The sequence below is a fragment of the Psammomys obesus genome, unplaced genomic scaffold (genome assembly GCF_907164565.1).
Source record: "Psammomys obesus unplaced genomic scaffold, mPsaObe1.curated_primary_1811, whole genome shotgun sequence".
Lineage (NCBI taxonomy): Eukaryota > Metazoa > Chordata > Mammalia > Rodentia > Muridae > Psammomys > Psammomys obesus.
The window spans coordinates 3,764,443-3,776,751 of NW_026596125.1; the positions used below are offsets into that span (position 1 = coordinate 3,764,443).

Sequence of the window (12,309 nt, forward strand, 5' to 3'; positions counted from 1 at the left end):
CCAATAACTAAAAGACATTAAGCTGTCAGCATCTTGAGGCCAGGCACACCAACAAAAAAATTTCAAACCTGAAAAATATTTTTAAGTAAACATCTGGAAAAAAATAGTTTAATTTTTGTCATGCCTAATACTTTTTTTATGCCTAATAGTTTTTAAAAAATGAACTAGTCACATAGAATATATTTTTAAAGTTTTAAACCAAAAGATGATTTCAAATTTCTATTCCTTTCTCTTTCTCCAATAGCTCTTAACGAAAATATTATCACAATTTACCAAAATATTAGTAGGCGAGTATAATGTTTCATTTTACGCAGTGTAGTCTGAAATTCCACCTTTTCCTCACTTGTTAATTTGATAAGGCAGTATAACCACTGTTGAGAAAGTGATGGCACTAAAACAGAGAAAACCAGAGCTGGAGAGATGGCTCAGTGGTTAAGAGCACTGGCTGTTCTTTCAGAGGTCCTAAGTTCAATTCCCAGCAACCACATGGTGACTCACAACCATCTATAATGAGATCCTCTTATATTAAGAGGGCATCTGATATAATGCCCTTCTCTGGCATGTAGGTGTACATATAGATAGAGCATTTATATACATAAAATTAATGAATAAACCTCTGTAGTAAATTAGCTGCCTGTGTACAGTAAAAGGGGGGAAAGGAGTGTCATAGTACCTCAGAACCTTGTGCTCAGTGACAGCACTGAGCACCAAAGCAGAAGTAGTTTTATCTTTTTTTTTTTTTATACTTTTTTTTTATTAATTACACATTATTCATTTTGTATCCCCCCATAAGCCCCTCCCTCCTCCCCTGCCGATCCCACCCTCCCTCCCCTTTCTGCATGCATGCCACTCCCCAAGTCCACTGATAGGGGAGGTTCTCCTCTTGTTTCTGATCTTAGTCTATCAGTTCTCATCAAAAGTGGCTGTCTTGTCCTCTACTGTGGCCTGGTAAGGCTGCTCCCCCCTCAGGGGGAAGTGATCAACGAGCAGGCCAATCAGATTATGTCAGAGGCAGTCCCTCTTCCCATTACTATGTAACCCACTTGGACACTGAACTGCCATGGGCTACACCTGTGCAGGGGTTCCAGGTCATCTCCACGAATGTCCTTGGTTGGAGTATGAGTCTCTGGGAAGTTCCATGTGTTCAAATTATCTTGTTCTGTTGCTCTGCTTGTGGAGTTCCCGTTCCCTCCAGCTCTTACTATTTCCCACTTCTTACATAAAATTCCATTCACTCTGCCCATCAGTTGGCCATCAGGCTCAGCATCTGCTTTGACAGTCTATACTGCAGAAGCTTTCAGAGGCCCTCTGTGGCAGGTTTCAAGGTTGTTTCCTGTTTTCTTCTGGCTTTCAGAGGTCCTCTGTAGCAGGTTCCGAGGATGTTTCCTATTTTCGTTTTCTTCTGATGTCCATCCTCTTTGCCTTTCAGGATGGGGATTGAACATTTTAGTTAGGGTCCTCTCTTTTGCTTAGTTTGTTTAGATGTACAGCTTTTAGTGGGTTTATTCTATATTGTATGTTTATATGAGTGAGTATATACCGTGAGTGTCTTTTTGCTTCTGGGTCAACTCACTCAGGATGATCCTTTCCAGGTCCCACCATTTACCTGCAAATTTCATGATTTCCTTATTTTTCATTGCTGAGTAATACTCCATTGTATAGATGTACCACAGTTTCTGCATCCATTCTTCAGTTGAGGGGCATCTGGGTTGTTTCCAGCTTCTGGCTATTACAAATAAAGCTGCTACAAACATGGTTGAACAAATGTCCTTTTTGTGTACTTGCGCCTCTTTTGGGTATATGCCTAGGAGTGGTATGGCTGGATCTTGAGGAAGCGCTATTCCTAGTTGTCTGAGAAAGCGCCAGATTGATTTCCAGAGTGGTTGTACCAGTTTACATTCCCACCAGCAGTGGAGAAGGGTTCCCCTTTCTCCACAACCTCTCCAGCATGTGTTGTCCCTTGAGATTTTCATCTTGGCCATTCTGATGGGTGTAAGGTGAAATCTCAGGGTTGTTTTGATTTGCATTTCCCTAATGGCTAATGAGGTTGAGCATTTCTGTAAGTGCTTCTCTGCCATTCGATATTCCTCTGCAGAGAATTCTCTCTTTAGCTCTGTTCCCCATTTTTTAAGTGGATTACTTGGTTTGTTGCTTTTCAGCTTGTTTAGTTCTTTATATATATTGGATATGAGTCCTCTGTCAGATAGAGGGTTGGTGATGATTCTTTCCCAATCTGTAGGCAGTCGCTTTGTTTTGAAGACGGTGTCCTTTGCTTTACAGAAGCTTTTCAATTTCATGAGGTCCCATTTATTGATTGTTGCTCTTAGAGCCTGTGCTGTTGGTGTTCTGTTCAGGAAGTTTTCTCCTGTACCAATGAGCAGATGATATGATAGTATATATGAGTGACCCCAAAAACTCTACCAGGGAACTCCTACAGCTGATAAACACCTTCAGCAAAGTGGCTGGATACAAAATTAACTCAAAAAAAAAAAATCAGTAGCACTCCTGTATACAAAAGACAAAAGGGCTGAGAAAGAAATTAGAGAAACAACACCATTCACAATAGCCACAAATGACATAAAGTACCTTGGCGTAACCCTAACCAAGCAAGTCAAAGACTTGTATGAACAAAATTTCAAGTCTCTGAAGAAAGAATTAGAGGAAGATATGAGAAGATGGAAAGATCTCCCATGCTCATGGCTTGGCAGGATTAACATAGTAAAAATGGCCATCTTACCAAAAGCAATCTACAGATTTAATGCAATTCCCATCAAATTGCCAACACAATTCTTTACAGACCTGGAAAGAAAAATTCTCAACTTCGTATGGAATAACAAGAAACCGAGAATTGCTAAAACAATCCTCTACAATAAAAGATCTTCTGGAGGTATCTCCATCCCTGATCTCAAGCTGTACTATACAGCAACAGTTATAAAAACTGCATGGTACTGGCATAGAAACAGAATGGTGGATCAATGGAATCGAACAGAAGACCCAGAAATAAACCCACACACTTACGGACACCTGATTTTTGACAAAGATGCCAAAACCATACAATGGAAAAAAGATAGCATCTTTAACAAATGGTGCTGGTCCAACTGGATGTCTACATGTAGAAAAATGAAAATAGATCCATACTTATCACCCTGCACAAAACTGAAGTCCAAGTGGATCAAAGACCTCAACATAAAACCAGACACATTAAATCGGCTAGAAAAAAAAGTGGGGAATACCCTAGAACACATTGGTACAGGAGTTTTATCTTTTTTAAGGTTAGGCTACTTTCCTTTCTTAGTGTTCTGAAGAGAGAAGTTCTCTCCCTTTCCCCTTTCATCTCTCCTTTCCTCCCGCCGGGAACTTGGAATCCTCTTGTCTCCTCCTCCTGAGTGCGAGAATTACAAGCCTGTGCTTCCATGCCTGACTGGAGTTAGAAAGTATCTTAGTAGAATGCAGTTGAAACCTCCTATAGTCTGTTGAAAACAACCAGCCTTACACTGTGAGACTTGAGTATATCAGGTAAATGATTCGCTATAAACTATTACTCAATAAATGTGAAGGTGAGGCCAGGTTTCTCGTAGGACAGGCGAGTATGTTTCATTTTATGCAGTGTAGTTTGTCTTGAAACCTTAGAGCACTTTTCCAGATGTGATCATTCACCTGCCACATTTACAGCATTGTCATGTCTAAATGCTAGCATAAATTCATTAATGCTTTTTTACAATAAGCTTTTAAGTAAGTTTATTTTAAAGAGAAACATTTGTGATTACTGAAAAATTTAAACTTGCCACTTCTAATTTTCATTTAAATAAATGCACCTATTGAAATATGTGCTGGTAAAATGACCATTCCGATTACCAGGAATATGCAGATGTTGGGGTGGCAAACGCTGACTCTTGGAAAATAAGAAGAGGGTCTTGAGGGGTGGTCAGGGGTTAAGAGTGTGGCTGCGCTTGCAGAGGACCCTGGTTCAATTCCTGGCACCCACATGGCAGCCCGCAACTGTTGGGTCTGTAACCCAAATTCCAGTGGGTCCCACTCTCTCACACACATTTGTATGCCAAACACCAGTCGTACAGAAAAATCAATAAATTTTTTAAAAAGAAAAGAAAAAGAACCCTTAGGAATAAAAAAACAAATAAACAAAAACTCTTAGAGCTGACATGATGGTACATGTCCTTAATCCTGCAACCCTAAAAGCAGAGGCAGGTAGATCTCTGTGAGATGGAGGCCAGCCGGGTCTACATAGTACTCACTGTGTAGTAATCACCAAGCTAATTACAGCTCCGTGATGAGACCCTGTCTCAAAAAGAAAAGAAAGAATAAACTCTGGTTTGTAGCATTTCCTAGTTTCTATGGTTTAAATGCTTTACCTTGACTAATTTTAAATGCCAGCCTGACTTACAAAATTATAAATATTCTATAATTGTATAATGTAGGCTAGCATAAATCTAGCATACTATGATATATATACTAGATATTCAATATATACTATCCATTCAATAATGTATATATACTATTAAATAGATATTCAATAGTATATATGTATACATTTATATATAATTGAATATATTCAACTATTATATAATTGAATGTATATTTATATATACTGTATATTCAATTATATATATTTATATATACTATATATTTAATGTAGTATATATTTATATATACATATGTTTATGTTTATTTATGTTTATATACATATGATATTTATATATTCAATTATATTTAATAGCATATATACATTTATATATAAATAAAATACTATTATATACTATATATAATAGTATATATACATTTATATATAATTGAATATATATTTAATAGTATATATATATTCACACTATATTTTGGAATCTCTGAATTAGAGGATATTTCTGTTACATTCAAATCAGTTTTACTTATTTTAGCCTTTGATATGGTTCATGATCCAATGGCAGCTCTGGAGACCCTCTTGACTTTGGGATTTGAACGTGTTTTGACGAGCGGATGTGACAGCTCAGCACTAGAAGGACTGCCTCTGATAAAGCAACTCATAGATGAGGTAAGGCACCTTTTTTCTTTACTTTTTAAGATGGTTGTGGTTACTCTGGAAAGTCTGTTATTCAGCTGGTTTATGAAAATGAATATTACTGACTTTGTGATTATGAAAGAAAAGCAAAGCCAATGATACGGTCATATAATTTTTATCTATTGGATGGGTGTTTTTAATAATCAAGGCACTTTATATCAAATTATAGACAACAAATTGTACCTTTTCTTTGTCATTAGTATTTCCTAGATATACAACCACATCTTTTTACTGTATATGCAGGAGAACCCTGTAAACTTTATAGTATTTATCTGTACATATATCCTAAAACTTACAGGGTTTTTTAAACTTTCCCACCTATCAATATAGAAGAAAATGTTTTCTCCTATGATTTCTCCCAGTGAGCTAGATTTGTAGAACAGTCAGGGGTTGCTTTTTTCAAAACAATTTTTTTTTTGCATTTGTTTGTGTGTATGCCCAGGCACATGTCCACTGTGTAGGTTTCGGAATTGAACTCAGGTTTTCAGATTTGGCAGCAAGTGCCTTTACCCAGGAGCCATCTTGCCAGCCTGAAGATTGCTTTGTCATTAAAAGACAGCTGTATTTTTCTGAGCAGTTCAGAGACATTCTAAGTTACTGAGTACAGACTTTCTGTTATGAGAGTTCTATGCCCGAGCCTCAGGTTTGACATTTATTTGCTGTGTGGTATTAAGGAGGGCACTAACCTGTAAACATCTTTGTGTAAAATTGAGAAAAGTTTAATTTTCTCATTAAAAGGGGTGTTTTGTTTTGTTTTGTTTTGTTTTGTTTTGTAAAGAACTGAAGAAGGTAAAATGTATCCAGATCTTAGCACAGTGCGTGGCATGTAGTGGGCCTTAGTATGTGTTATTTCTATTATTACTGCCTTTATCAACAGTATCAATTTAGCGTTTTTGTGTAGACATCTGATTATTTTCAGTTTTCATAAGTAATGTTCAGTAGGTTCACTTAAGGATTGGATGTGATTTCGTTACTCTGAAATGTATTGATTTTTACAAATATTTACTTAATAAGTATATATTAGGTACAGGGCATTTATACATTTGGTGGCCAAGTAGTGTGTGCATATATATATGTGTGCATACACAGTTCCCGCCCATACAATCTTTTTACGGTAGGTACTATTTAATAGAGGTTTGTTTTGTTTTGTTTTGTTTTGTTTTTTGCAAGGTACTATAGGGGCACAGTGGAGTGGAATTAATTCCAGATTCTCAGGGATGAAGGTTGGTAGTAGTTAGAACTTCCTAGATAAAAAGACTCCAAACTTCGATGTCTTACTCCTTTGAAGGGTATTTGAAAGTTATTCTGTCAAAGTTGGTCATTGTTTCTGCAGAAGAAATAGTGTGTTCAAAGACCTGGAAACAAGAGTAGGCATGATTTGAGGAACTGAGGAATGAGCAGAATTTGAAGTGAAAAAAAAAAAGACTATCTAGAACCTTGGAAACCTTACTAAATAGCATTTCATATTTAATCTTTGGCTCTGGGGAGGCCTAAAATGTTTTGGAATAGAAGAGTTGGTGAACCAGGTTTCTAGTTTTAAAAGATGACTGAAGAATAGAGAATACGGTACAATGGTTGCTACAGTCATGTATTTTTAAAGTTTTCCCCCCTCCCCGCCACTGTGTGTGTATTTATATATTAATCATTGACTAACACAATTGCACTAACTTTTTATACCTTGAGTAACTATTTAGTACTATTATACAGTACTATACATAACACAGACTGTTGGATTAGAATTCAGTCTTAAATCTTGGTTTTGCCACTTACTAATTTTCCTAAGCAAATTACCTAAGCATGCTATATGTCTTATATATATATATTATATATTATATAATATTAAATATTATATTATATATTATACAACTGTATGTTATATTATTATTCATTATATTATTTATAATTTATAATATATTATATAATATAATAATATATTTATTATATATAATATATTATTATATATAATTATATATTGTCTTTATTTTGGAAAGCTTTCATTTGGGAGAAACAAATGTGACTTTCCCCTTCTAAAATAGTTTCAATTTCTAAGATAGTGAATATTTTGTGGATGCTTTACTTTTACATGTTTGAGAACATGGAACATCTTTGTTCCAGATAGTTTTTCTAACAATTACTGATGTTGTAAACTAGCCCCCTCTCTCTTAGTCTTTATTTCATTACCTGACTATATTTTATCTTTGTTGTACTTGCTTTCTGGAATTTTATTATATCAATATGTTTATCTGTTATCTGTCTTTCTTTAATATATAAGTTCTGTTAGAGTAATTTAAAATTGGGTGTTGGGTTATATAATATTTATCATTAGCCCTATGATTATCATGGTGGTATTATCTAACTCGCTATCACAAATAATAAGACACAGACACCTGTTAGATTTTATAATTGTCTTATTCACCGTGGTCCAGGTAGATGTTCCGACCTACACTGTCTAAATCACCTCACCGTTCATCTCCCAGCCCCCATCCAGTGCAGTGCCATCCTCCTTAACCATCCTAGCTTTCGTCCATAATCTTTTAAATACTTCCTTTTATTCTTCATCTGGGCCTTTTCACACCATTATTGGAGTCCTTCCTCCAAGTCCCATGGGGTTTCTTCTTCAGGCTAACCCATCATGACATCCTCCTTCCTCTCTTCCCGGCTGTCTGTCTCCCTTGATTCTTCCATCCTCAAAAGCCTGGGAACCTTAGCCACGCCTACCCTATTCTGCCCTGCCCAGGTATAACCCATTTAATGAATCAATTGATGTTTTAGACAGTTTTACACAAGCAAGGATGGGTGTATCTGGCAGACAGTAATCAGATCTTGAATGCCAGTAATTAGCATCAGCCCAACCTCCAACAAAGTTCCATGTCAATAAGAACTTTCTCTGTTCAGCTTGTGAAAGGGATAGGTTTTTCTATCTATTTTTACTATTTTTTATCTTTTTAAACTATTTAACTCTTATGATGCTTAGTTCCTGGGGCATATAATCCAACAAAAGAATGCATGCTTAACTGTGTGTGTGTTAGCAAAGAAATATAACTCAAAGAGATGGTTAGAATTAGGGGCTTACATATGACTTTAATAGGTGAGGAGGAGTCTTGAGAAGGGCGGCTGTGGGAGAAAAGTGATTTTTCTGGAAAGATAGACTCTTAGGAGAATGGGTAGGCAATATAATTTTATTATTTGTTTGTATTTTCCAAAATTTTCAGAAATCAAATTCTTATAGTCTTAGTTAATAAATTTATGGCTTTATTTTGTTGGTATTTATTTGATGAGGCAAGACTTGAATGGATTCCCACCTTCCCACTCCCCCATTAATTGTAAATATTGTCTTTTTTGCCGAACTTTTACTTAGATGCAACTATTTTTATTTCACTGCATACCACAAACTCAAAATTTCTGTGGTTTTCTTGTAAGATTGTTTCTTAAGGTGGTATGATTATAAAGTATATTTCTACCTAGTCTTTGTATTTATAACAATATATTTTTAAAGAAATACAATGAATTTTTTTGGAAAAAAAGTTACAATGCTGAACATCTTTTTTGCTCAGTAACCTTCAGAGAGAGAGAAGAGCTAGTGAAAAGTTAACCATTAGCACTAACTTATATTTTTAAATATACTTATTAATCTCAATTTAGAGAAAGACACTAAAATTTACTTTTTTCACCCTTTTTCAGGCAAAAGGCAGGATTGTGGTAATGCCAGGTATTTATCTGCTTTTTTCATATAATACTGAAATAAAGTTTTAGAAGAGTAAGTGAGTCAAGAAAACAAGGGAGAGAGTGTTAGAACATGGTATGCAGAGATAAAAATACATAGTTTGATTAAAATGTTTTAAGATTAGGTCTCTGCTGGGATTTAACAGAAGAGTGTTCTAACAAAGGTTGGCTCAGAGAGGAGCAAATAAGGAATTTCTCCATGTTTGTTTTCTTACAGTGTAGAATATGAGTTTGGATGTTCATCTTGGTGAGGCAAAGCAAGTTCAATATTGCTGTCCTATAATAAAGCCAAATGTTAGGCAGGGTGACTGAATAAATGGAACATTCAGTCAGCTCATACAGTTGCATCAACAGACTTCAGGATGCAAATCAAATATCAAAATCCAGCTTCTTCATAAGTTCAGAAGCAAGCAAGGCTAGAAGGAATATATCTCAACCTAAAAAGACTATATATATGCTGAACCTACATTTAAATAGCTCAAAGAATTTCCACTAAAATCAATTGAGATTCAGTAGTTTTGATAATTTCTACAAGACCACACAGCTTTTTAGTTACAGAGGGAAAGCCCAGAATTACAATCTAAATCTGGCTTGTCAGTCTGTGTTCTTTCTATTTTGTTTTATTATTTCATTTTAGACAGGGTCTTATTATGTAGCCCAGGCTGGTCAAACATGAGGCCATCCTGCTAATCTGAGCCTCAAATGCTGAGATTAGAGACATTACCCACTCTGCCTGATTTATTCTTTCCACGTCTTAGGGTTCAGCAATATGACTCAGCACTAAAAGCAACAGCAACAAAAAGCCAAGTTAATGCGTCTGAGGAAGTATATTAAAAACATAGCTTATGCTGGCGATGGTGGCACATGCGTTTAATGCCAGCACTCATGAGGCAGAGGCGGACAGACCTCTGTGAGTTCAAGGCCAGCCTGGTCTACATAGAGTGAGTGAGAGACAACCAAAACTACACACAGAGAAATCCTGTCTCAAGAAACTGGAAAAAACAACAACAAAAAAAAAAAAAAAACCAAAAAACCGTAGCTTAAAGTACAAAGTACATAACTAATACCATCCTAAAATGTTTTAAATAGATCTACTATATCAGAATATAAGGATGAATAACTTCATACTTATAATTACCAGTATCAGTTCAGACTATAACTATTACAAATATATTCAAGATTATCCAAATGAATGTCATCTTGGCTATGTGCTTTAAATAAAGTAAAATTAGATTCTTCAGTAAAATGAAACAAAAGTTAGTAGTATGATGAACAAGCTGTAAATAGTTTAGTTACTCATTTCTAGTAGAGTCCAGTACAATCTTCAAAACCTGGGCCAGAGCAAAAACATTACAGGATTTCTGTTGAGGATAATTTTCTGATGCTTTTGTAGCTTTTTCCTCAGGCCTATCTTGACCTTCTCATATATTTGATTTTCCCATATATTTGGTTTTAAGTTGATAGGAAAGTAGCGATGAAGTTCTGAATAATTTTCCTTGTCCAGAATAGTCTTTTTAAATGCAAAGATAGTAATGCATGGCATTGTGACATAAACCAGTGGATAAATGAGATTTCAGTATAAGCCCTCTGTCCTTAAAAGTTCTCTAGATCTGCGCCATAGATTTTGTTTTCTGATCTCATGTTAGCTTAGAGACAGTAATCCTTGAATCAGTGAACATTTTTAGAATAGAGAGGTTATGTAGAATAAGGATTTCACTATATTGAAATTTTATGTGATGTTCTGTTCCATTTAATATATTACTTTTTCTTTGTAACAGGGGGTGGCATAACAGATAAAAATCTGCAAAGGATCCTTGAGGGTTCTGGTGCTACCGAATTCCACTGTTCTGCTCGGTCTTCTAGAGATTCGGGAATGAAGTTTCGGTACAAATGCATTCCTTATTTATATACAGGAGAAGATGAAATTAATCTTTGCTTGTTTAAATAAGAAAACTTTAGTTAATGCCATTATTAAATAATGGAATGCTGTGATAAGGAAGTATTATGGTTACTTTTTCAGTTGAAAAGTATTTGTAAAATGATTGTTGCTCTGCCATAAATAAGCAGTAACTTCAGAAGTTAAGTAATCCTGTATCTAGTCTTTGCTTGGTCTTGGTAGCCCTCATCATTGTTGTGGTTATATCTAGACTGTGAGTCTATTAAGAGAGAGACTGTTAATTGAGTGGAAATATTGCCTAACTAAAGCATTCCTGAACTTAGGTACTTAATAAAGTATCCAGTGAGTCAGATATTAACATGAACCCTTCTGTATGCTTTCCATTTACAAAGTTAATAATTGATAAGGCAGCGTCAGGACCATTTTATCTCTCCTACTGTAAATACTCTTCCTTTACCTTTGCTCTCTACTTGCAGTTGTTTTGAAAGTTTATTGCCATTAAGGACTTTAATCTACTGCATGTTTTATTAATACCCTAAAGGATTTCTACAATTTAGGTTGAATCATCTCATTTACTAGTTGGGAAAGGGAGGTGCAATGAAAAAAGGAAGACTCTTAGTATGCACATTTTCAGATATAAAATCCAATCTCCTGCCAGGTAAACTTAGCTAGTAGATTTTTCAAGTAATTAAGTAATGAAAATTGTGGAGTATGGTAGTCTGCCATCCTTGATCTTCCCTTATTCTGAGCCATGAATTAGTCTATAAAGCAAAGTGCCTGTAGGAGGGTGTGTTTAACAACTGATAGGATTATCTATCTGTTCTTTGTTATTTCTATTGCAGAAATTCCTCTGTTGCAATGGGAGCATCACTTGCTCATTCAGAGTATTCAATGAAGGTAACAGATGTGACAAAAGTAAGGACTTTGAATGCTATTGCAAAGGATGTCCTCGTTTAGTTAAACTTCTCTGAAAGTCAAGGATATCACAGTGTAAAGGCAGAAGTTGAATCTACAGTTATCTTCCACATGGCCATGGAGTATGTTTCTAAGAAGAAAAAGAAATTGGAACAACAATGCAATCAGTTTTCTTTGCTAGTCATTGCTGTGATCATGGGGAAATTGAGTCTGTTCTTGTTCCACAGAGAAAGGCTTAGTCAGTTTTTAGTGGAATTAACTGATGAACTGGTAAAATGTGAAATGAGAATTTGGTTTAGGGTCAATTTAGGGTCACTTTTTTGCCTTTTTGTCTGTAAAATAAAAATTCACATTCTATTATGTTATAGTCTCAAATTTGTTGACTTAATATCGTCAGTAGCTTACTATGAAAGAAGACAGTCTTGCTTTTCTGTTTCATTTAGTTCTTCTTTCTATCATGTACTAATTGGATTTATTGTTCTGGGCGAAATGTAAAGGTTATATGGTTTAGCATAAAAATTCCCAAACTTGGGCTGGAGAGATGGCTCAGTGGTTAAGAGCACTGTCTGTTCTTCTAGAGGTCCTGAGTTCAATTCCCAGCAACCACATGGTGGCTCACAACCACCTATAATGAGAGCTGGTGCCCTCTTATGGCCTGCAGGCATAATAATATTTACATAATAAATAAATGAATGAATGAATG

At 35.5% G+C, this 12,309-nt stretch overlaps 1 protein-coding gene across 6 annotated transcripts in view; it reads left to right on the forward strand.

The window, feature by feature from the left end:
• Positions 1 to 11,966, forward strand: part of Cutc (cutC copper transporter) — a 21,015-nt gene extending 9,049 nt beyond the window's left edge. For 5 of the 6 annotated variants that reach the window (XM_055591498.1, XM_055591496.1, XM_055591500.1 and 2 more), the window contains 4 exons: positions 4,911 to 5,044; positions 8,753 to 8,780; positions 10,573 to 10,678; positions 11,534 to 11,966. In XM_055591498.1, the coding sequence (XP_055447473.1) occupies positions 4,911 to 5,044; positions 8,753 to 8,780; positions 10,573 to 10,678; positions 11,534 to 11,648 (383 nt within the window). In that variant the 3' untranslated portion in view covers positions 11,649 to 11,966. The remainder of the gene's footprint in view (positions 1 to 4,910; positions 5,045 to 8,752; positions 8,781 to 10,572; positions 10,679 to 11,533) is intronic. The other variant, XM_055591497.1, reaches the window with a different exon arrangement.
• Positions 11,967 to 12,309: the final 343 nt, after the last annotated feature.